Source organism: Onychostoma macrolepis, chromosome 07, assembly GCF_012432095.1.
Source record: "Onychostoma macrolepis isolate SWU-2019 chromosome 07, ASM1243209v1, whole genome shotgun sequence".
In the NCBI taxonomy this organism is placed as follows: domain Eukaryota; kingdom Metazoa; phylum Chordata; class Actinopteri; order Cypriniformes; family Cyprinidae; genus Onychostoma; species Onychostoma macrolepis.
Genome location: NC_081161.1, coordinates 25,030,312 through 25,055,989, shown reverse-complemented (window position 1 = coordinate 25,055,989; position 25,678 = coordinate 25,030,312). Strand labels below are relative to the sequence as shown.

Sequence of the window (25,678 nt, the reverse complement as noted above, 5' to 3'; positions counted from 1 at the left end):
AAAGGCTAAAGGGAATGCCTTTATTATAAAGAAAATTGTTTTATAATAAGTTATAGGAGCTTTAAATGTCAAATTTTGAAAAGCAAGTCTGCTGTATTTAAACTAAACATGAAGCCCCACTTTTTAGAGCAAGGACATTAAACTAGCATGCTCATAAAATTTGCCAAAAACTGATTGCATTGTCAGCCTCTGCATCTGCCAGATTTCTATTTTGCATCCAAATCTCTGTTTGCACACGAGCAGTGCTCTGTGTAACAATCTTTTTGCTAAATTAGCAGAAGCTGCAGAATTGCCATAAGTTGAGCCACAATAAAAGTGATTTAGCGACTAACAGAAAGCCACATCTGTTCAGCCCACACTAATGAATAAGAGAGCAGAGTGGCAGGAGAGAGAAAGAGAGAGAGACGTCAGTATGTACCCTTCTCATTTCAGCACATAAACCTCACACACACACACACACACACACACACACACACACACACACACACAAGACATCTAGTACTACCATTCTGCCAAGCAGCATACAGAGAGAAAATGATAATGTTTCTGCTCTGGAAACCACATGTCAACTCCAAAATTAATTTCGATTCCTGTTTTCATTTTCTGTTATACACATAGCATAATCCTTTACTGTTTCCATGGCAATTTGCATCCCGATGAAGCCATCTCTCAACACACAGAATGGTAGTAATATTCAGAAAACAAACACTGTGTAAACACAGGGATATTACAACATAAATGTGAGTGAGCGGAGACAGCTGATTCAAAACAACTGTTCTTGACTTATTCAAAGCATTAACGGAACAATAACGTGCTGCTCTGGTCTCATGCATCAACGTGTGTCATTGCGCAGAGGTCTCTGAATAAAGCATCAGGTGCGTGTGTGTGGGAGGTGTAATTAGGGCTATTTGTGATTTAGAATGTGAGCGTGTGATTGAAGTGTTTGTCATTTCGCTGGAGAGCGAGTGTGCGTGCGGACGGCGCTGGAAAAAGTGTGAGGGCACAAGCTAAACAAGAGCAGGTGAGTTTTGGCAGGTGACTGCAAGTCATTATGCACATTTAGAAAGATGGATTTGTTTTAATCACCCAGTGTGTGTTTGTGTATCTGTGTGCATGTGTTCACCGAGTAAGGTCAAGAGAGTCTGAGAGGACAGGAGGGGAGATTTAAGCAGGAGTGTGTTAATTAAATAGGGCAATAATTTAGTGCAGTGATGAGACTGCTGCACAGCAGGACCTGCATTTCACTCTGACACAAATGCACACACACGTCCATCCACCCACCGTCACTCATGCCCACTCATTCACTGCAGGCCAACAGGAGCTGGGAGAGAGGAAGAGGGAAACTGGTTTTTGAAAAAAAAAAGAGCAATAAAAGTGATGATGAAAAGTCACCACCTGCAGTTCTGAATGTGGTATCTGCATTCCATGCTCCAGTGTGTATCACATAGAATTCACCTGAATTTTTGTAAATGCCTCCCTGTCTCTTAACTACAGGTGCATCTCAATTAATTAGAATGTCGTGGAAAAGTTTATTTATTTCAGTAATTCAACTCAAATTGTGAAACTCGAGTATTAAATAAATTCAATGCACACAGATTGAAGTAGTTTAAGTCTTTGGTTCTTTTAATTGTGATGATTTTGGCTCACATTTAATATATGTCACACATATCTCAACCAATTAGAATACTTCATAAGACCAATAAAAAAAACATTTTTAGAGAATTGTTGGCCTTCTGGAAAGTATGTTCATTTACTGTATATGTACTCAATACTTGGTAGGGGCTCCTTTTGCTTTACTGCCTCAATTCGGCGTGGCATGGAGGTGATCAGTTTGTGGCACTGCTGAGGTGGTATGGAAGCCCAAGTTTCTTTGACAGTGGCCTTCAGCTCATCTGCAGTTTTTGGTCTCTTGTTTCTCATTTTCCTCTTGACAGTATCTCATAGATTCTCTCTGGGGTTCAGGTCTGGTGAGTTTGCTGGCCAGTCAAGCACACCAACACTATGGTCATTTAACCAACTTTTGGTGCTTTTGGCAGTGTGGGCAGGTGCCAAATCCTGCTGGAAAATGAAATCAGCATCTTTAAAAAGCTGGTCAGCAGAAGGAAGCATGAAGTGCTCCAAAATTTATTGGTAAACGGGTGCAGTGACTTTGGTTTTCAAAAAACACAATGGACCAACACCAGCAGATGACATTGCACCCCAAATCATCACAGACTGTGGAAACTTAACACTGGACTTCAAGCAACTTGGGCTATGAGCTTCTCCACCCTTCCTCCAGACTCTAGGACCTTGGTTTCCAAATGAAAAACAAAACTTGCTCTCATCTGAAAAGAGGACTTTGGACCACTGGGCAAGAGTCCAGTTCTTCTTCTCTTTAGCCCAGGTAAGACGCCTCTGACGTTGTCTGTGGCTCAGGAGTAGCTTAACAAGAGGAATACTACAACTGTATCCAAATTCCTTGACATGTCTGTGTGTGGTGCCTCTTGATGCCTTGACCCCAGCCTCAGTCCATTCCTTGTGAAGTTCACCCAAATTCTTGAATCGATTTTGCTTGACAATCCTCATAAGGCTGCGGTTCTCTCGGTTGGTTGTGCATCTTTTTCTTCCACTCAACTTTCTGTTAACATGCTTGGATACAGCACTCTGTGAACAGCCAGCTTCTTTGGCAATGAAAGTTTGTGGCTTACCCTCCTTGTGAAGGGTGTCAATGATTGTCTTCTGGACAACTGTCAGATCAGCAGTCTCCCCCATGATTGTGTAGCCTAGTGAACCAAACTGAGACCATTTTGAAGGCTCAGGAAACCTTTGCAGGTGTTTTGAGTTGATTAGCTGATTAGCATGTCACCATATTCTAATTTGTTGAGATTAGATTAGATTAATTGGTGGGTTTTTGTTAAATGTGAGCCAAAATCATCACAATTAAAATAACCAAAGGCTTAAACTACTTCAGTCTGTGTGCATTGAATTCATTTAATACACGAGTTTCACAATTTGAGTTGAATTACTGAAATAAATTAACTTTTCCACGACATGTTTTTGTTAAATAAAATAATAATAAAAAAAAATAAAGTGTGATATTACTACTATATTTTAAAATAAAAAGTGAGTATTAAATAAAAATACAATTATTTTATAGTACACTTAAAAACACAATGCTAATATTTACATTCAAATTTTCTTTTTTATATGAATTTTCATCATTTTCAAACCTAAAATCAGCAAGCTCTTATTTTGGCAAGTAATTATATGCACTGCCGGTTTTAGCACTGACAAGTGAAGCACGTCACTGAATGAAAAATGTTCAGTTTTGCACTTTGCTCTGAAACCGGCAGCGCATAGCCTAGATTTATGCTTTTAATTTGAATGGAAATCTTAAAAGAGTATTACAGGTAGTCGATCTAAACCCGTGAATATGCGCACCACTTATGTGTATCCATCCCTGCCTATATCACTCCGTTCTGCTGTGTAAAAATGATTTTTCAAATATTCTCCAAAATATTTTCTACACCGCTGATTTTTCTGCTAATCTGCTGATTTATTGATATTTTTTGCCATTTTGTTTGTTACATACAGCAGAAAAACAGCATAGGAAATAGTTTCAGAAAGACACTTTAAAAAACACAAATACAATTTTTTTTTATCTTTTCCTTCCAGGCTTCAATATAAATGCTTTCATCAATAGCTACATTTTATTTACATTCTAGATTGATAAAATCTAAAAAAAAAAAAAAAAAAATCACATAATTGAACCTGCCTCTCATTATGATCAAGGCAAAATGAAATTAAAACTTCTGTCTTTTAGCAGGAGAGGGTCAGAAGGGCAGCTTGTGTAACAGTGAGAGCCGGCCCACACTTCTGAAGATGGATAAGTGGCTCACGGCTTCAGCAGACAGAGCTCCCTACTTGATCTGAGTAATGGATTTGCTAGGGTAAAGTGACGGCTATTCCAGTGGCACTCCAAGGGAAGACCAGACCACTGCCGTACAAGCTAAAGTGTATTTTAATCATTTATTTTTGTGGAAGCATGGGTGCAAGGATGTTCTTTAGGGTTTAGTTTGGGTTTGTGGCTGACACAGAATGATAAACGAAGCGCACAGGACTCCAGCTGCTGTGGACAGAGAGCATCTGGACAACTGAAATAAATCAGACTTTTACAGGCATATTTATACTGGATCCATTCCATCGACCCAGCCAATGGACTCAGACTGGTTTAGTCCAGAATTACTCACGCCAATTACACTCTCTGTCATTTGCAAAGTCACTCTATCTGAAACTACAGTACAAAGTCATCAAGCGGTTAACAGACAGAAAATAGTAGTAGTGACAATAGTGACAGGGATTTCCTGGGCATGACCTCTGCAGAGGAGCTTGGGAAATGTGTCTGAGAGAGAGTCTCTTGTCAATGAAAGACTAAATGAGCAAGAATGAAAGACAGGGATAAGGAACAGATTGAAAGAAGCAGTGGATTAAAACATCCCTGGAAAAAAATAACATCCAGAATAACCTAGTTTCAAGGTGAACAAATAATGAGAAATACACAAACATTTATAAAAGCACAAACATCCCATTTCCACACGCACATATACAAAAGCCCTTTAGATGACAAAGAAGAAACACTGCTACAATAACATTCTCTTAAATGGCACAAAACCACAGACCTGGTGTCAGTTTAAGTCTATTAATATCACAGCAGCTAAATATTAGAAAAAAACGAATACAGATAAATACCAGAAATGAGATACATTAGCTGTAGTATAGCTACGTCTTCCAAAAAAGAACATCTACTCTAGCACGTTACCAAAATACACTAAATATTTTCTTACAGATTATGGTTTTACTCAAGGTGACTTCCATTACATATGTTATAGGCACAATCCTCCTGCAGTTACATTGGCTTCAGCGTCTGGTGACAGTTCATGGGTCATTGATTTGAACCGACAACATGTTAGTTACTTGCCAGATTGTTAACCTAGAGTACATGCCCAAAACAAGTGGTCTTGAAGATTAACAGCATTAATCAGACTCGAGAAAAATATAATGGATAGTGAAGGGAAAGGGAGAAAAAAAAAGGAATCCAAACCCAGTGTTGGGTTAGTTACTCAAAGAATGTAATATATTACTCACTACTAGTTACTCCTTTCAAAGGTAATATTGTTACTTTACTTATTACTTTCTGGCAACAGTAATTAGTTACACTACTAGTTACATTACTTTTTCTTCACGCCCCACAGAAGTTGTAACTGTGTATCTTCCAGATCAAATTCTAACAACATATTTCTGCCTCATCATTTGACCAAAATCCACATTGGATCGCAGTCAGAAGTTATTACAAACACTCAATAGTGATTGATATTGACATTCAAGTAGAAGTGTTGTATTCATCTCATTAATTGTCATGTGTAGCTTGAAGTAATTTTTCTGTTACCCATATGCGATTAAATTTCATTATGTATTTTATCAAATCACATGAGTTTGTAAGAAACGGTTTAATTTTCCAAAAATATTTTAAATTATATTATATTAATATAATGTTCCACATGCCGATAATGCAATATTTCTATCTGCTTTTCCATATTCCAAGCTTGCCTGCTGCACAGGGGACATCACATGCATGTGCAAGTCATGAAAATTATGAAAATAAATCTAGGAATTATTTGATTGTTGGATTTTAAATCAGCGGGGTTGAGGCATCAAAAGTAACTAAGTAACTAAGCTGTTTTATGGAAAGTAACTGTAATATTATTACTGAAATCTTATTAGTAATTAGTTGCACTACTAGTTACTGCAAAAAGTAATATTATTACAGTAACTAATTACTAGAAAATAGTTACTGCCCAACACTGTCCAAACCCCACTCTAAATACAGTTTTACTTTCTTCTCCGTGACAAGCGGGTGTTGGAAAATGAAGCATTTTGGCTCCTAGAGTAACCAGGGTATTTCTGCTTTTGTAAAAGTGCCATCTACTAATTTTTATCAAACATTTTTGTTGGAGTAATCAGGCTTTAACAGACACTGATGCATATTAGCCATCTTCATTAGGGCACTTAGCAAGTTTGACACTTTTCAATTACTGCTTTCAATTCTGATTTATCAACTGAAAGAACAGCAAAGTCCACATCACAACTATAACAATAATGATACAGAGGAACCACATCATTGGAATCCCTTTCAGTACCTTTTTTTTTCAGCTGTTAAACAATAAAAAAAAAATTGACAGTCAGAATCTAACATACTTTAAAGAGAACATTTAAAATGGCAATGAACATAAATGCGTGCTTATAATAAACAAAGTGTTATTGTTCATTGATGTGGATTTTAATATAGGTAGTGTTATAGTTACCTTTACATGTTTTTAAAATGCTTCAACATACGCAAAATGCTGCAAAAGACACAAGACATGAGCATGTTTACACTGAAAAACAGGTAGCAGTTGTATGGAAAAAAACATGTTCTGTGTAAACATTCCTTACACTACACACAACCACCCCGCATTTCCCATTTTCTTCTGTATTGTGGAGAGTACAGATGTTTTCCCTGGGCGCCATTAGATTTCTGATGTTGGCTACCAAAGATGAGACAATAGAGGTTGTGCTCTTTTTTTCATTAAATTTAGACATGCTGTTGGGGCCATAATTTAATGAAGCACCAGCTGCAAGCGCTTTACACTATGTGCTCGCTATAATATAGATGCAGCCTATTTCATTTCCTTTATAGCTGTGGGCATACTAAACATGTTGAAGCATTTTATATAAAATCCTCTTCATCATTTATCAGAAAAATGAATATTCATAGACTGTTGTTGTATTTTTGCATCAATGGGTCTGGTATATGTGTAAAGTATCTATTGTTATCTTGGTAACACTTTACAATAAGGTGTCATTTGTTAACATTAGTTAATGTATTAACTAACATGAACAAACAATGATCAATACATTTATTACACTATTTATTCATCTTTGTTAACGTTAGTTAATAAAAATAGAGTTGTTCATTGTTAGTTCATGTTAGCTCACAGTGCATTAACTAATGTTAACAAACACAACTTGTGATTTTAATAATGCATTAGTAAATGCTGAAATTAACATTAACTGAGATTAAGAAATGCTGTAGAAGTATTGTTCATTCTTAGTTCATGTTAACTAATGTTGTTAACTAATGTTAACTAATGAACCTTATTGTAAAGTGTTACCATTATCTTGAAGCTGGAGCTCTGCAAGCATTGAAAAAGCCCCTCAGCTCCTGAGAATTTACTGAGAAATAAAACACCTTAAAGGGGTCATATGACGTTGCTAAAAAGAACATTATTTTGTGTATTTGGTGTAATGCAACGTGTTTATGCGGTTTAAGGTTCAAAAAACATTATTTTCCACATACTGTACATTATTGTTGGTCCTCTATGCCCCGCCTTTCTGAAATGCGCCGATTTTTACAAAGCTCATCGTTCTGAGAAGCGAGGCGTGCTCTGATTGGTCAGCTATCCAGTGCATTGTGACTGGCCGAATACCACAAGAGTGAGACGGAAATGTTACGCGCCTTACCATATTGTGATGCCGTGTCCCGGCGCGTCGAGACTAAAACAATAAAACCCATTACAAATGAGGTATTTGTTGCATCCAGTGGGTACATAATTACTGATTATAATGACTTATACTGTCTTTTTACGCATCACACCGTTTGGGCGGTGTTTTGCAAATCTCCCCACACCGTGACGTAGACATGTGGGGGTGTGTTTGAATGAGCTGTTTTAGGTGGGCGTGGTCGAGTCGTAACTTTTATAAAGAATATCTCTTTGGTTTTGAGACTTTAGTCTTTGCAACTTCAGAGATCTTATCTATGCACAATCAGCTTGTAACACTCCAAAGAGAAAGGAAAACTTGAAATCGCATCATATGACCCCTTTAACACTACAATCACAGCCTTGCACTGACAGTCTCAAATTTCATTTGGGGCTTTACTTTCCAAGTGTCACAAAAATCCTCTCGCTGCACTAAAACCCAATGAGTTTGCTTTGGGAGTGAACCTCCACACACATAACAAGAAAATTAAAATAGAGGGGGGCAGAAGGGGGACAAAAATCACACATCTTATTCACAGAATGACGACCTGCTACACCTGCTTTGCTCTAACGAGAGAGGACTTTGTGTTAAAAAAAAAAGAACTAGAGCAGAGCATTTAATTTGATTTGACTCAAAGCTCTCCTAATTAAAATAAAACTAGTGTGTGCTGCTATCCCAGCAAATGTCCACATAGCCCTTAGCAATTCTGTGATTTCAGTTAAGGCAACTCAGAAACATCTTTGATTTCAGGAACAGCAACATTGTAGGGCTTAGAAATGTTTTGTCTTTGATCCTCTGTTTTGGACTTTATATAGAACAAAATGTACACAGGGCTAAAGATTTCATCTTAACCGTAACAAAGCAGAGGACAGGAGAAGAGCTGCTGGAGGCAGCATCACAAATGTCAGTGTTTACCTTCTGCTGCAGAGGCCTTGTTCCTACCTTCCAAAAAAACAACAAATTCTGACAACTATCCCTCTCCTAATTATTCATTAATGAGCTGGGTGGTGTTAAAATGATAAATCAGCTGTGATGGCTTACATTTAGTCCGCGTTACAATTACCCTGATTTATGATCCCAGCAGATTCCTGACATTATTGACTTTGGAAGGATGATGTAAATCAGTGGTCTCAAACTCATTTCCTGGAGGGCAGCAGCTTTGCATAGTTTAGCTCCAACCAGCTCAGAAGTTTCTAGTGATCCTGAAGACCTTGATTAGCTGGATCAGGTGTGTTTGATTAGGGTTGGAGCTAAACTGTGCAGAGCTGTGGCCCTCCAGGAATTGAGTTTGAGACCATTGATGTAAATGGTTCCTCAATACAAGTTCCCATGAGCTGGATTTGTCCACAGTCTCTGGTGGTAACTGAAAATTACTAAAGCACTCTAACAATCATTTCTCTGAAAAGTCTTGTTGACCTTCCTTTTTAGCTGGTTCTGCGATTCTCTAGTTTTTTTATTGATGTGAGTTACACCAGCATTCAAAATGGGGTATTTTTATTTATTTTATTTTTTTAAAAGAAATTAATACTTTTATTCAGCAAGAGTGCATTAAATTGATTAAAAAGTCACAGTAAAGATGCTTATGATGTTACAAAATATTTATATTTCAAATAAATGTTGATCTTTTGAACTTTCTATTCAAATAAAAAAATTATCAAAAAAGTATCATGGTTTCAACAAAAATATTAAGCAGCACAACTATTTTTTAACAATAATAATAAGAAATGTTTCTTGAGCACCAAATCAGCATATTAGAATGATTTCTGAAGGACCATGTGACACTGAAGACTGGAGTAATGGCTGCTGAAAATTCAGCTTTGCCATCAGAGAAATAATTACATTTTAAAATATACTAAAATAAAGAGTTAATTTATCAAAATTGATCAAATATATGCAGCTCTGGGGAGCATAAGAGAATTTGTTTCATTACTTCAACATTAAATACCTACCCCAAACTTTTGAATGGTATAGTGTAAAGCTTACAAACCTTAACAATGGTAAAACCAATGCTGCCTCGGTGATAATCCAGCTAGTTAATATTTAAACACACAGATATTTGTTAGGATTAGCTACATGGTTATGGACAATATTGAAGCACATGGAAGCACACCGCTTTTGCCCAAGACCTGACCTCACAAAACTGAAGCATGAGTCTTGCTGTTCTCTCTACTATGGATTAACCCCCATAATGGACTGTTGCTTTTTTACCTAAATATCATCATCTCTGCTACTGTTTCAGCACCACAACAACAGCATCTTTATACCATTTGACACCAAAGCTGGTCTAAGCCTTAAATGGCACCAAGATGATGGGAAGAAAGCTCACCCGGCACAAATGAGAAATGTCTTTTTGGGCATCCTGTAAACTGACACACACACAACTCATCCACACAGTTTGGAACAGATGTTAGATTACAGAGCCAGGTACCTTGGCTAGTGTAGCACCCGTAGAAAGAAAGTTTGTGTTATATTATATTGGCAATTACTGGAGTTTACTTGTTTCATGTACCTGTTATTAAACTCGCATGTACCTTGGTGCTTTGCATCACCACCAGAGCTTCAGTGTAGCCAGTCACGTTCTTAACTCTTATTAAAATAATGGCTAACTGATGTAGAGCACTTCCACCCTCTGAACTAGAGACACTCTGTTAATTTCAGATTCTTGAAGCCATATATTATCATGAAGTAGATGCATCAGAGAGCATGGAAACATCTTAGCTCATTAATACTTCTGCTCTTAGGCTGAGTTGGCCAGAGGAAAGAGTAGTTAGTAAGGAGAATTCAAGCTCATATTTGATAATGAGCTTGCTCAGCTAAAGGTCCGTCATGCTCAGATGTCTTTGCCTCAGATTTGCATTAGCCCAATAGATTTCTCCACCTCTGTAGGCACAAATGAGTTCAAGGATGGGTTTTTTTGGAGTTGGCCGATAGTTTGTTTTGTTCCAGAGTTCGGCGAAACTGAAAAGAGGGAAGAGATAGATGTGGATGGCTGGTAGGTGTCCAGTGCTACCGAGTATGTTGACTGCTCAGAGATATCAGTCATTGTACAGATGAGTGATTCACCTGTCGTGCCTCCTACTGCTGAACAATGTCATTATCACCTCTTGGAGGTGCCTGTCCCTGCTCTGTCGGGTGATAGGGTGCAGAACCTTAATTGTGTGCTGGTTGAGGCAGGCAGGAAGGACTTTAGTGGACAGGTATGTGACATCCCTCTTACTGGTCATTCTCTGACAGGATGAGGCATCTTGGAATACATAGACAGATCAGTGTTTGTTAAATGGAGCCTTTTCGAATCTGTTCACTGGTTCCTAAAGTCCTCTGTTACCGATTTCTTACAGAAAGGTTGGCAAGGTTATAAAGTCCAATGCATCAATTTGGTGGTGGATCAGATTGAGTTTTTTCCCTAACCATTTGTCTGGGGAACACTATGTTGTGCTCATATGAACTTGGTGAAACTGAAGTGTTGTTCAGAGTCCCTGCAGCCACTTCAGGTCTTCATATTTATTACTGTGGAAGTTGTTTGCGTGTTTTCCTCAGTGTCAGGGTTATTATACTTCACTAAACAAGAACTAAAACTAAAACCCATAAAAACATTTTTGTCACTTGAAATAAAGTAACCTGAAATAAATAAAAATTTGAACTTATTTTAAGTGAACATTTATCATTTACATTTAGTTGAACTTGATATACTAAAATAACTAACTGAATTAAAAACGAAAAAAAAAACAGACAAAAAAAATTATGAAAAAGGAAAAATTACATTTAAATGTGAAAAATAAATGTACAATTAAAACAGAAAATATAAAAATAAAAACAAATTCAAAATATTAATATAAACCATGACAGTATCTCAATAATACCAAAATAATGTTTCCTACTGTACATTAGACCCGAGTATGGATGTGCTACTGCTTTGTTTTATACTACACTGGCCAGGGTTCAGATCAAATACCTGCAGCTAAATTATCACCATCACAATGACACCAGAGAAAACTCAACTTCTATTACTGACCAAATTACAGAGCAAATAATTACTTCTCATACAGTATGACCTAAAAATCTGCACCATGTCCCATCTACACTAATGGTTATATAGCCTGAAGTCTGACTAGCTATTTTTGAAAAGCTATTTTTAACAAGTGCACTGGATTTCTAACGCATATGTCCTTCCACAATTTTTGGATGAAAAAAGTTCTCTTAATTAATGTATCAAACTGATTCTGCAACATGTAAGACGGAGCACATAATTACAGCATTTTCTAAGAAGATTAAGTGCTTTTTCTTTCAATTAAACCAGACTGAATTAAAATAATTATAGAGGAGGAAAGAATCATATAGACCACCATAAAGAAAAAAGTTCACAAAAGCAAAATGGCAAGAGCATGTCTAATGGAAATATTTCGATCTTAACTGTTTTGTACAACAATGAGCTTCCACAAATTCAACATGAGTTGTTTAAGTAATACTCAGTGCTATGACTGCAGCACAATATATGAACTTCTAATGAGCGCCAAAATCAATAGCACAGTTTATTTGACATCTAATGCCTATAACGGGTTTCTTATTTGTAATTAGACTGCACTGATGTGCCAGAGGGAATGTGAACTGTGGGAGGACAGAGGAATGCACTCAGGCCTCTGTAGAGTGGAAGCAGCCTGCTGGGAAGTGAAGAGGGCTTCTGTCCAGGGGGGTTAGTGTTCTGCTCAGCTGACACGGTCCAGTTCTACCTCCCGCTATTTCCCATTTACTTCAGTAATACTTGTAGAAAATCTGATGCTATGTGCTCTGATATCAAACAACTGCTGGCTTTCTCCTTTAGATACAATAGCTCAAACTGTGATCAGTGTTAGTTAACATTCACTTTTTCACTCTGCAAGCAGTGTGGATCTAACAAAAACTGATTCTTTTCTAAGAACTGTCTGCTGAAAATGTAAGTGTAATTTTTATAGAATAATTTATACAACAGTGTTGCAGTACAGTGCTGTGGCTTTCATGATCATAAAGGCCTGTTCACAGCAAAAATGAACACTATAACCGTAACTATAATGATAGTAACATTAGCGTTCATACCAATGGATGATATTGATCTGTTTATTCCAACTGCACACTAATGCGCAGAACTTGAATTCAAGAAGGAACGATTTTGATCGGCTGTCAAAGTTTTTAGCCATTCATCAGCTGGAGAAAAATGCTCTGAAAGTGATTCCAACAATATGATTGTCTGCATCTTTATCATTATGGTTGTCGTGTGGACTTATTTTCAGTCTGAATGGACCACATTTTTAATATGACTGAGAAAACTTCCTATGATCAACCATTGGGACACCCAAGACTGCCTCTTTGCACCAAACAGAGATAAAATAACAGCAAAAACAATTAGAATGAAATGAAAGCAAATCTTTCAATCCATCTTTTTTGGGGTACTTTACAATAAACATGATAAGCCACAACAAACCATATTTTGCAGGATGTTGCGAAGCCAGAGATTTTTTTCAACGTGTTTGGGGCAAAGCTGGGGATTCTGCAAGCCAAGAAGGGTAAGGGGATTTTACAAAACAATTGTGCGTGTTTGAATAGCTTTAACAAAAACCTAACAAAATCTTTTCTGTCCTCTCAAACAGCCATTTGACTGAACCGGACCCAACTGGCATTGGGATGTGCAATACTTCTGCATGCGTGATATGCATTGTGCTGTTCTGTCTCATTTCTATTCTGTTTTTCTACACTCTAACACCAGCACTGCTAAACTCGTGTCAGTTTTATTGCCCTGTCTGTTGGAGATCTGAGTATTTAAACTGAACTGACAAATAAAACTCTCAATCCTCATCCATCAACAGATCCTCAGCAGGTCGGGAACTTCTGGGTTAAGAGATAAGTGAAGGTCAAACCGAATTTTATAAGGACTGACTTTGATTTCATTTTTTTTTTTTTTACCTTCATAGCACAACAAACACAGCATTCACCGCACTCATCTTCTTGTGTGTATCTGGATGTGTGTACATGCCCTGAGGGATGCTAACCTTTGTTTTCTGAGATACTGAAGATTCTCACAGACTGAACAGATGTTAGTGCCTAAGTGCTGCCAGGTGTGAGATCAAGCCCAGATAACAAGAATCACTCTGCAATCTTGTAATCAGCCATGGGTAATCGCCAAGAGCTTCCAGTAACGCTCATCGTGAGAGGGAAAGAAAGAGAGAGGCAGGGAAGAAAACAACTCTAATATGTGACCAATTTCCTCTCCTGTCCATGGCATCTGCCCTCCATCAGCTGCACTCTTGTGCTCACTCTTACCTTTCTCTACAGCTACTCTATCATGGTGCAGTCTTTCCCCTCACTACGATTTCCTCAACACTGTTGGGCATTGAAGCATTTTGTGTTTCTGTTCGGGTGGATGGGCACATGGCAAATATTAAATCTCAGAAACGTGCCTTTCTGGAAAATCCCCAAACAAACACCACTGGAACCAGAGGTGGGTTCAATCCCAATCCTATTTTTTATTCATTAATCTGCTGTTCATATGCAAAACCCAGTCATAACCAAAACCAAGCCTCTTGGACTATGATCTGACATGTGACAGATGATTTAGAGAGTTTAGATACTTGCTCAAGAGTTTTTTTGTGTGTGTGAAATATTCACTGTTAAAAACTAAACTTAAAACGACTGTAGATTAATCAGAATCATTAAAGAAAGAATCACAATATACTAATACATTAATTTCCCCCATCTCTCGTTGATAATATGACAGTCTATTTGTCATTAATGGCTTTGATACACCCCTTCAACCACTCACCGTTACTGATCTCAGGCAAGTCGTATTTGGTGAAGTCCCACCACTGTAGACGATACGTTGTGTTAGCTATGTTGCTGGCCACTGCAGACTGACCATCCCCAATTACAGCACCTTAAAAAAAAAAAAAAAGAGAGAGTCACATGTTACAGATACAGCAATTAAACAATTCATCAACCAGTCAATATTTCTACGTAAGCAGGCTGATAATGCACATTCCATACAGTACCATTCAAAGGTTTGGGGTCAGTCAATTTTTTCAGTAAGGATGCATTAAATTGATCACAAAGTAAAGGTTACAAAAGATTTCTGTCAAATAAATGCTGTCCTTTTAAACTTTCTATTCTTCAAATAATCCTAAAAATGGATCACAGTTTCCTACAAAAATTATACAGTAACTGTTTTCAATACTGATGATAATCAGAAATGTTTCTTGAGCAACAAATCAGCATATCAGAATGATTTCTGAAGAATCGAGTGACACTGAAGACAAGTAATGACTGTTAAAAATGTAGCTTTGCCATCACAGGAATAAAATTCATTTTTAAACGTATTGAAATAGAAAACAGGTATTTTGAGTTATAGTAATATTTTACAATATTACTGTTTTACTCTATTTTTAATCAAATAAAATGCAGCCTATGAGCATAAAAGGCTTCTTTCAAACTATTAATAACTCTTACCGACCACACACTATTGAATGGTAGCGTATCTGACCACAACAGAAACCGCACATTACAAGAACAAGGAAAATCGAACAGGATTTGACTAAAGAGGCTCTACTGGGTTTTGTTGCAGTTTACAGGGGATCTCTGAGTGCAACCCAAGGCCTGAACACTCAAGCAGAAAACAGAAAAATTAATAACATGGCCCTACTAAGACTGGTAACACCAGGTTAAATGAGATCAGATAAAAGCAACAGACAAAATAAGGAAAAGGTTTTACATATCTCCACTATTTGATATATCTACAAATCCTCTTCTGCATCTAATTTAGACAATAACAGTTAAGCTTTGTTTTGCCTGAGGAATCTCATCTATTTGCGATAACTTGTTTCTCAAAGAGTCCTTCAATGGTTATATAAACTATATTACACTCCGGGCACTTAGCAGATCAGACAAAACACTCGCCACTGAATTTAATACAGGTCTCTGTCTGCAACATAACTCTTCTCTGAGGTAAACAAGGAAATGTCAGGCTGTCCTCTTCGGTGCTCAGCCCTGTCACCGTAATTACAGAAGGGAAGAGAGAAGGCTTTGGCCAAACAGTACACTTAGAGGTCCATTTGCCATACAGAGGGTCGATCCTGGGCCTGGCTAAAAGATTAGATTTGCCTGTTATGACCTGGACTCAAGGAGATGTAATGCAGACATAAATATCTATTACACAGCTTCCCCCTGCACGCTGCTGTCTGCCCATTACAGCCCACAGATACCCAGGTGCAGTGAGCTGGCATTCAGACAGGCTTTCAGGAGCTACTCTAACAGCCATGGACTAATGAGCTGGAGAGCTTCTCTCCGTATAAAAGACCCTTTGGGAACTGGAATGCTGCGGACTTTACACTAAACCTAACCTGAAATACAACATATCCGGTGTTGGTGTTATTCTACTGTTAACACTGCACATGTTATTATGAAAACAGTTGTGCTGCTTAAAATGTTAGTTAAAATAAATAAATAAATGATTTTTTTTCTCTTACAAAACTTTTGTAATGTTATGCCTTTACTGTCACTTTTGAACATTTTATTGCATGCTTGCAAGAAAACAATCATTTCTTAGTGGCCCGAAACTTCTGAACAGTAGTGTAAGTTTTGGCCATACTGACAGAGACAGAGCCCTTAAATTGGAAATAAGGGAGAACAGAATGATGGAAAGAACTGAGACGAGTGTGTTGACGGAAACTGAATCATCAATTTTTTACTCTCTAAAGCGCAGGTCAACAACAGGGCAAATCAGCAGGCCAAAAACATTATTAGGATGAATAACACATAAATACATCCTTGTGACACAAAGTCACCTTCAAAAAAACAAAGGACATAATTAATCATTTTACAGTAACATGGTTTTATTATAGAGACGATTTGGAGGAGTGGAGTGGAACAGACTGAGTTTACAAGAATTAGCTACACTTAAATGACAATTTTATCACAAAAAAACCCCCCAGTAAGGCGAGGGTGAGGGATTAAGTATTTATCATCTGTCACAGTGCAGTTATGAGTTAAACCTTTTTCACGGCCATCGTTTTCTTCATAGATGCAAAACAAATTACCCTGAAAAATTTGAAACTTATGGGGGTTCTGAGTGCTTGAGGAGAATTTTACAAGGTGGACAGAGGCTGTAGACACTGGGGGATACATTCATTGCACGTCCTGATTTTGCTGAGTTCGAATTGTTCCTAGGCCAACATCTTTTGTTGACCCTGGAACAACATTTTAATCCAAAAATTTTGTCTTGACCATATCTCTAACACCTAAACCTAACCTTACCCGCGAGTAATACTTCAAATCAGATTTAATGATAGATGAATGATACTGATGTACAAGCACGAAACACTGACTGTAAGCCTAAACTTCACAAAAACTATAAACTGTTTCTTCAAATCTGATTGGCTAATCACAATGTTGTTCCAGGGTCAACAAAGATGTTGACCTAGGAACACATTGAACTCAGCAAAATCAGGTTGTGCATATTCATTTACATTTTCACAGTCATTTACATATTCACAGATAAAAAAAAAGAGATATTTAAAAACACTCAGTTTAAAAGTTCACTGCTACACCTTGTTTGTTACAGGAAAAGTTCATCAAAAGCACAAAAAATTTGTCACCCTCGTGTCATTTGAAACCTGTATGATTTTTTTTTTCTCTTGTCGAACACAAGAAAATATTTTGACAGAATTGTAATTTTTTTGGTGAACAATCCCTTAACACCATACTACTACTACTAATAATTTATATATTAACAGTCAGTGTTCACAGTTATGATGTCAAAAGCACATTTACACATTTTTCGTCAATAAAATAATCTTGATGCTTTATCCATATTCATATTCATACTGGAAGACATACTGAAAGTAATTTGATGACATATGATTCTCTTATTCAAAAACATATCTTCAATTTACCTTCCTGAGAGAGAGAATTCAACTGAGACTAACTGAAATTGAGCCAAATAAATAAAAACGAGCATGAGAGATAAGTTAGCACTACATTGTATATAATCTTATAACAACGTCAATGATACTTAAACTTGCAATCAGATGGCCAAATGTAATCTTGTAAGGCTTTTCTAAGTCTAATATATAGACAGCTGCAAAGAGTGAAAGTGAGTGGGTGTATTTTCTAGGCAGCTGCTCTGTCAGGTATAGTTCAGGATGGAGAGTCCGCCACAGGTGGATGAACAGTAGACAAATCACACACACCAGCTCAACTAGTCTCAACAAAAATGCTCAAAAATGTCATATTCTCTTAATCCTAGGATTCACTTAATATTTTGTGAACCTCAAAAGCACAGTGTCAGACGATCAAATGGTTCTGTTACACTAGGCAAATGCCATGGGAGATCTTCGAAAGTTTGGATGATTAGTTTAACAGGTCTCAGAGTCTTGGCAGGATCAGCACTTCCCGCCCTGCTGGCTGATTAAACTTCTGCTCAACACCAATTACATTCTCAGCACTCACAGACACAGGCAGCTAGCACCAAGGAGGTCAGGCCTGCACCTTTTCCCACAGAGCAGGAAAGCTGTTACAACTGTTAACTAGTAGTCACCATTCCAGCTGGCATGAGCAATGCAATGTTTTCTGGATACAGTTCAGCAGCCTAGTATGTCATAATGCAGTGTCATCTGGATAGATTTGGATTGCAACAACAGATCTGACAAACTGCATCCTCTTTCGCTTTACCCAGAGGCTGCCACTCTCAAAGGATGACAGTATCAAAAGGGATGAAATGCAAATATCATTTGAAAATTAACTTTTTTTTTTTCCTGTAGATCAGTTAATCAAACATGTTGATGCTTCAATCTGGCAAATCCTCAGATATGCCCCTCATCAAAGCTTTTACAGACAACAGTTTTCTTTTTTAGTCTAAATAGATCCATCAAATTGGTTTAAGGCGTCTCTATTTGATGATGTTATCTACCAGAGAGAATATATTAAACTATGTTCAGAAAAGCATAGTAGTAAAAAAACAAGTTGAGTAATAATGCCAAAAGGTATACACTACCGTTTAAAAGTTTATGATTGTATATGTGTGTGCATGTGAATTAAACACGTAAAAATATAATTTCAATAATAAACAATTTTACATTGTGTTCTATGATAGAATGCATTACATAACAATAATGTAATACATTTTTCAATATGTTTATTTTACATACTATTTAAAAACCAGAAGTATGCATACAGTATACACCGCACTGCATAAGCAGAAAGTGAGATTACCATTCCTTACAAATCTATGGGACCTCTCAGAATCAGAAACCCCTTGTACATAGAGCTGGAAATGGTTAGGACATGTGACCCCTGACCTTGGAGTCCTTTGAGTTCTGCCAATGCAAAAGAATAAAGAGCAGCTGGGGGGCATTACTGATGCTGCACCTCTCAAAAACGGGTCACTACCTGGAGCTGCCCAGAAAAACAAAGACAAGAAACAAGAGAAACAGGGAGGGAGAGAGAGAGAGAGAGGGGGAGACCTCACCTGAACTCTCCATAGACTCAGCTGTGTTTTAAGAGCGGCTCTACTGAGTGTTTTAAGGAGTGATTACCCGAGGGAGTCTTTGGATGGCATGTGGTGCGTGTGCTAAACGAGGTCATCATAAGTGTCCCGTACAATAACAGAATTTAGGACGACTACCAAGAAAAATGTGTTTCTTCATGCTAAAACTAATTATATCAGTACTTTCCAAAATGGTTGAAACTGACTTCACACACCAAAACATAAACTACCAATCTGCCTGTGCAGCAGAATTCAGTCATATGCCTCATATATACTGAGCAGCCTCTTCAGCACTGACCTGACAGAGCAAAAATAGAGAGAGAAAGTCTGGTGAAAGGACCATTCCATTAAAGATAATCGGGTCTGTGCTGCAGTTTTTCATGCTCTGAAAAGTCCATATAAACTGGGTTTCTCTCTGACAATAACAGCCTAAGGGATCCGTCAGGCCTGCAGTGCTGGGTGGAGCAGGACTGAATGGATCAGAGACGGGCTGAATTAGAGAGGGTCACTGTTCTCCATCACTAACCCTTCATTCATTACACACTCCATCCTAAGGCCCTCCAGCTCTGGCTTTATCGCACTTCCTATCTGTAGTTAAACAATATTTAATAAACACACACACATACACCACACACATACCCTAATATTTCTCAACAGTATGACATTTCAACAAATGATTATATTCCCTTAAAGCAACTGATCGTATCTATTTTGTAAATGCATGTTATAATATTATTGTGAACGATTCATCAATATCTTCAGCTTCGTTTTTTAAATTACATAAAAATGTAATAAAATTATATATTTATATTTATGAACCCTAAGGTAATGCAAAAAACATTTTCACTGTCCATGAACTATAGTTTAAATACAGTTGGACAGTTTGAAGTTGAGTGACAAACAACCAAAACAATCAAATTCTCATTGAAAACAAATATCATCATTACACAAAACACTTTCTGGAAGGAAGAAGGAGAAGAAGAGGAAGAATCAAGAACACAGCTTGTCAGCCAAGTGGCCCATGGGCCAAATACAGCCCATTTAACAATTTATACAGAAAAGGATTGATTTAAAGATCACGAAACTGCCTGATACATGAGAGTGCTTTCTGTACAAAACTCTGTGGTGAAATCAAAAGCACTCAAGTGGTCAACAATTGTCAAGCCAGGGCACAGCATGCTTTTAGCTTCCAATGGTCATAGTTCAGCTACTTGCCAAACATGACCCAGATCAGCATAAGCACACATATTTGACCGTTAACATCAAGCATTAAACTGTTGCAGCTCATTTGATCAGAGTGCGTGCCGTAAAAAGTGTTATCAGGAAGCGCCACTGAACCTTCATACATATAATGTTTGGTTTTATACAGCTATTCATTCTTAAGCTTGAACATCACTTTTTTATTTTTTTATTAATGATCATGTGTATTGTGTATTTAGTGCTGTCAAATGATTAATCGTGACTAATCACATCCAAAATAAAAGTTTTTGTTTACATAATATATGTGTGTGTACTGTGTATATTTATTATGTAAATATAAATACACACTCATACAGTTTATATATTGAAAATATTTACATGTATTTACATGTATATATTTATATAATTTATAACTATATTTAATATACAAATATTTAACATATTTTTCTTAAATATATACATACATGCATGCGTGTGTATTTATATATCGTAATATACACAGTACACACACATATTATGTAAACAAAATGCAGATGCGATTAATCGTGATTAATCATTTGACAGCACTAAGCACATATATATATATATATATATATATATATATATATATATATATATATACACACACACAGTATGTGTATGTATTATATATATATATATATACACAGTCATGGAAAAATAATTGGCACCTTGGTAAATATGATCAAAGAAGGCTGTGAAAATTAATCTACATTGTTAATCCTTTTGATCTTTTATTAAAATTAAATTCACAAAAATCTAACCTTTCATTGGATAATAAGAATTTAAAATGGGGGGGGGGGGATATCATTATGAAATAAATGTTTTTCTCTAATGCACGTTGGACACAATTACTGGCACCCCTAGAAATTCTCTGAAGTATATTCCCAATCATATTCCCAATTTTGAGCACTCCAGGGTGATAATGAACATTAAATTATCCAGCCATGGCTTCCTGTTTCACAGAAATATAAATAGGAGGGAAACAAAGCCCAAATTCCCTTAATCATCCATCACAATGAGAAAAACCAAAGAATATATTTCTGATGTGCAGCAAAAGATAATTGAGCTTCACAAATTAGTGAAGTGGCTTTAAGAAAAGAGCTAGAGCAGCGAAAATTCCCATTTCCAACATCAGGGCAATAATTAAGAATTTCCAATCAACATAAAATGTTACGAAACTGCCTGGAAGAGGATGTGTGTCTAAATCGTCCTAATGCACAGTGAGAAGGAGAGTTTCAGTGGCTATAGACTCTCCAAGGACCACAGCTGGAGAATTGCAGAAAATAGTTGAGTCTCGGGGTCAGAAAACCTTAAAAAAAAAATTTGTCAAACAGCACCTACATCACCACATGTTGTTTGGGAGGGTTTCAAGAACTCAAGCTCATCCAAAAACAAACTCCAGCATATTCAGTTATCAGACACGACTGGAACTTCAACTGGGACTGGCTTCTATGGTCAGATGAAACTAAAAAATGAGCTTTTTAGCAGCAAACACTCACAATGGGTTTGTTGAACACAGGGATAAAAAGTACACCATGTGTACAACGAAATATACTGCTGTATTTTTGATGTTGTGGGCCTATATTTCTGCTGGAGGTCCTGGACATCTTGTTTAGACACATGGCATCACTGATTCTATCAAATACCAACAGATAAAAAAATCAATAAGTGACTGACTCTGTTAGAAATCTTATAATGGGCCATGTTTGGATCTTCCAACCGTACAATAATCCAAACACAAACCTCAAAATCAACACAAAAATGGGTCACTGAGCACAAAACCAAGCTTCTGCTGGCCGTTCCAGTCCTCTGACCTGAACCCTGTAGAAAATGAGTGGAGTGAACTGAAGAGAAGAGGGTCTGGAGTGATTCTGGATGAAGGAATGGTCTCTGATCTCTTGTCAGGTGTTCTCTAACCTCATCAGGCATTATAGGAGAAAATTTAGAGCTGTTAAACTGGCAAATGGAGGTTTCAAAAAGTATTGAATAAATATATATATATATACACAAATTTAATCTGTCTGCCTTCTCAGTCACTGAACATATTAGGGTGTTTAGTTTTGTTTCCCATGATATCATTTTAGACTTAAAATAAAAAATGCCATAATCTAATAACTACTTTGAAAAATGTTGGCCCTCCACTAAAAAATTAATATGGATTTCAAAAGAAAGTAATTGAAGATCCCTGATTTTAGGGTAGAGAAATAAGTACACAGCAAATCTACAGAGAGTAAGAGAGAGTGAGAGAGAAATCCTGGATATGTGGAAAGTTGTGCCTTAAAATGTGGGTATTTGTGCTCTGTGCTGTGGGGCTTGTATAAGGTTGCCTGAGAGCAGTTAGAGAAGGAGAATGCTTGAAGAGGTGGAATGTGTGCTGGTAATTGCCTCAGTTTGTATATTTGCCCTGGGGTTCACAATGACAGTCCTCTTCTCTCATCTTAGAACAAGGGCCAATCATACCTCATGGCTATGCAACTACCCTCTGCAACACAATATAATAAGAGTCCACAAAACAACCCCTATTACTGAACTTTAAACCCAACAGTGATTAATGGATGCTGAATAAAGTAATTCTCTATTTAAAAACTGAAAAATTCAATATGATTAGTTCACCCCCAGTGCACCTGACAATTACAAAAAAACTAGATAAAGTACTGATTTAACAATAATTCAGTTAATTTATGCGCATAATTAATCTTGCCACAGAAAAACTGACCATAATAACTGTTCCAACACTGCCATGTACATGGACTTTGTTTACATCACAGCTACACAATATATTTCACCCAAATATTAAAAATTCTGTCTTCATTTACTTCTTACTAATTTACTAATTCTTTCTTTTGCAGATAATTAGAGTCCAAACGATACGACCCTACTAATTTTCATTGTTTGGAGAGAAAAAAAAAAGATTCACAGAAGAAAGTCAGTCATACAGGTTTGGAATGACACAAGAGTAAATAAATGATGACAGAATTTTCATTTTTGAGTAAACTATTCCTTTAACAGTATAAAAATAGAGAGGAGAGGAGAGGAGAGGAGAGGAGAGGAGAGAGGAGAGGAGAGGAGAGGAGGAGAGGAGAGGAGAGGAGAGGAGAGGAGAGGAGAGATGGACTGAACGATTGCTGCTCTGTAAAGTGAAGCCATGATGCTCTTTTCTGTGTGAGCTGGAGAGGGTTTGGAGAGGGGCATTTCTGAACCTCGTATCACACACTGCAATTAGTGTGGGCTGAAGATGCCTCTCTGTGTGGGAGAGAGAAAGAACGCTGGTGTGCAAAAGCGAAAAACAGCTCTGTGGACATTTGTATTGTGTTGAATTGGTGCAGGATATGTAGGGAGTGGGATCTGTGAAGTAAGGGACGTCCACCCTCAAAAGCACTCAAAAGATGGCTGACAAAAAAATTGTAAAGTTGGTCCCGAAAATAAGAGCTGTGCATGTTGTTTCCAATATATCAGATTTTTTTTCTGCTTCCACAGTACACATCTAGTAATCTACTATTCATTCACAACATCTGTTTGATTCTTCCGCACTTCTGGAAGTTGTTGACTATATGTAGATGCTCAGCGGCATATCCGATGCAGCTGGCAGTTGGTTTCAAGACAACTTTTTTTTAATAACCCTGCAATGCGGGCATACAGGTGTATAATGATGTATATTTCGAGATTATCTGGTGTTTAGAAAGTAACTTTAGTTGCTTTGAAGTGTAGGTTTGGTGTATGGGACTTAAAAAATAGGAAATACAAAACCATAGCTGTTTGGGTCAAGCAAGGTAGAAAACATGGACAATAACAAGTTAGCTGAAACAATATTTCCATAGCTAATACTTTAGCTTCATCTGCATATGGTTAATATTGAAGGGGTAGTTCATTGAAAATGTGTTCATCTGAAGTTGTTTAGAATAAAAAAAAAAAAAAAAAAAAAAAGAGTCAAAACAACTTCAGTGTTACATGGCTTCTGAAACCCTTACAATAGCTTTGTGCTAATTATACACATTTGGGGCAACAAGAGCGTGAACAGATGATGACAGATTTTTTTTTCCAGTTGAACTACCTCTTTAATGCAGAAAAGTCAACGCTAATATAACTGCTGTTAAAGAGCCCCACTGAGAGCCCTCCTAGCCAAAATAGCAGAGTGAGTGGGCGAATTAGCACTCGTCATTGACCTGACACATGACATTACACAAACATTTTTGGGAAGTTTCATCCCTGACAAAGCCTTCAGTGAGTACCCAGCCCATCTAATATTAGAAAACTCCTGTAGCTTTAGAGGGCGAACATACCTGCGAGGACCCTATTGACGGATGAGTGTGTTGCCAGGCCCGGCTGCCCTCGCTCATGGAAGATTCCAGCATACGGCAAAAACTCCGGCAGGAGGAACCGCCTGGGAGGGATGGAGGGAAACAGAGGCAGTGTGAGAGAGAATGAAAGGACACGTGAACCCAAGATTTGAGAGTTTTGAAGTTGAGTAACACAAATCAGCATTACATGCATGTTTCACAGAGAAGGAAATTTTATAGTGCACTGTGACAAATTCAGTAAAACAATACATCCAGTATGACAGACGAAAAGCGAAAAATGCTGATTTTAAATATAAATGATAACAAAACCAATTTCAACACAAATTTCAATTGTGAAAACTATCAATAAAAATGTAAAATAATAATAAATAAAAAAATTCCCCAAACGTGTGCTATATACACTACAGCTCAAAAGTTTTTGAAAGAAATTAAGATTTTTATTCAGCAAAGATACATTAAATTGATCAAAAGTGACAGTAAAGACTGTTACAAAAGATTTCTGTTTCATAGTGTGAAACTTATGTGAACTTTCTCTTTGAACTTTCTATTCATCAAAGAATACTGAAAAAATATATCAGGGTTTCCACAAAAATATTAAGCATCACATCTGTTTTCTACATTGATAACAGAGTTGACTAGAGTAATGGCTGCTTTGCCATCAAAGGAATAAATTACATTTGAAAATATATTCAAGTCATTTAAAATTTTAATAATATTTCCTAGTATTACTGGTTTTATTAATATTACTGTTTTACTGTATTTTTAATCAAATAAATGCAGCCTTGTTGAGCATAAAACACATTTAAACAAAACCTTACTGACCCCAAACTTTTATTAAAAGCAGTGTATATTTATAATATAATATGTATTATTATTATTATTATTATTATTATTAGAATATTGCGTCATTTCTCTCACATCAACTCTGTTGAAATCAATTGTGAGTCAGGTCTCCTGTGTACTTCTTGTGCCTGCAGAATGCTATTTGTATGACGCACAACACACTCTCAGCTGGACGCTACCCATGTAGGCAGAAGGCAGTGAGGCAGCTCACTAGGTTTTGGAACAGAGTTAGCATGTATTTCTGGTGTATTGGCAT

At 37.0% G+C, this 25,678-nt stretch overlaps 1 protein-coding gene across 6 annotated transcripts in view; it reads right to left on the bottom strand.

The window, feature by feature from the left end:
• Positions 1-25,678, bottom strand: part of LOC131543561 (activating molecule in BECN1-regulated autophagy protein 1A-like) — a 109,062-nt gene that overhangs the window by 66,494 nt on the left and 16,890 nt on the right. For 5 of the 6 annotated variants that reach the window (XM_058781014.1, XM_058781012.1, XM_058781016.1 and 2 more), the window contains 2 exons: positions 24,562-24,662; positions 14,348-14,458 (listed from right to left, as the gene is read on the bottom strand). In XM_058781014.1, coding sequence (XP_058636997.1) covers positions 14,348-14,458; positions 24,562-24,662 — 212 coding nt within the window. Of the gene's footprint in view, positions 1-14,347; positions 14,459-24,561; positions 24,663-25,497; positions 25,606-25,678 lie in introns of those variants that run through there. The other variant, XM_058781018.1, reaches the window with a different exon arrangement.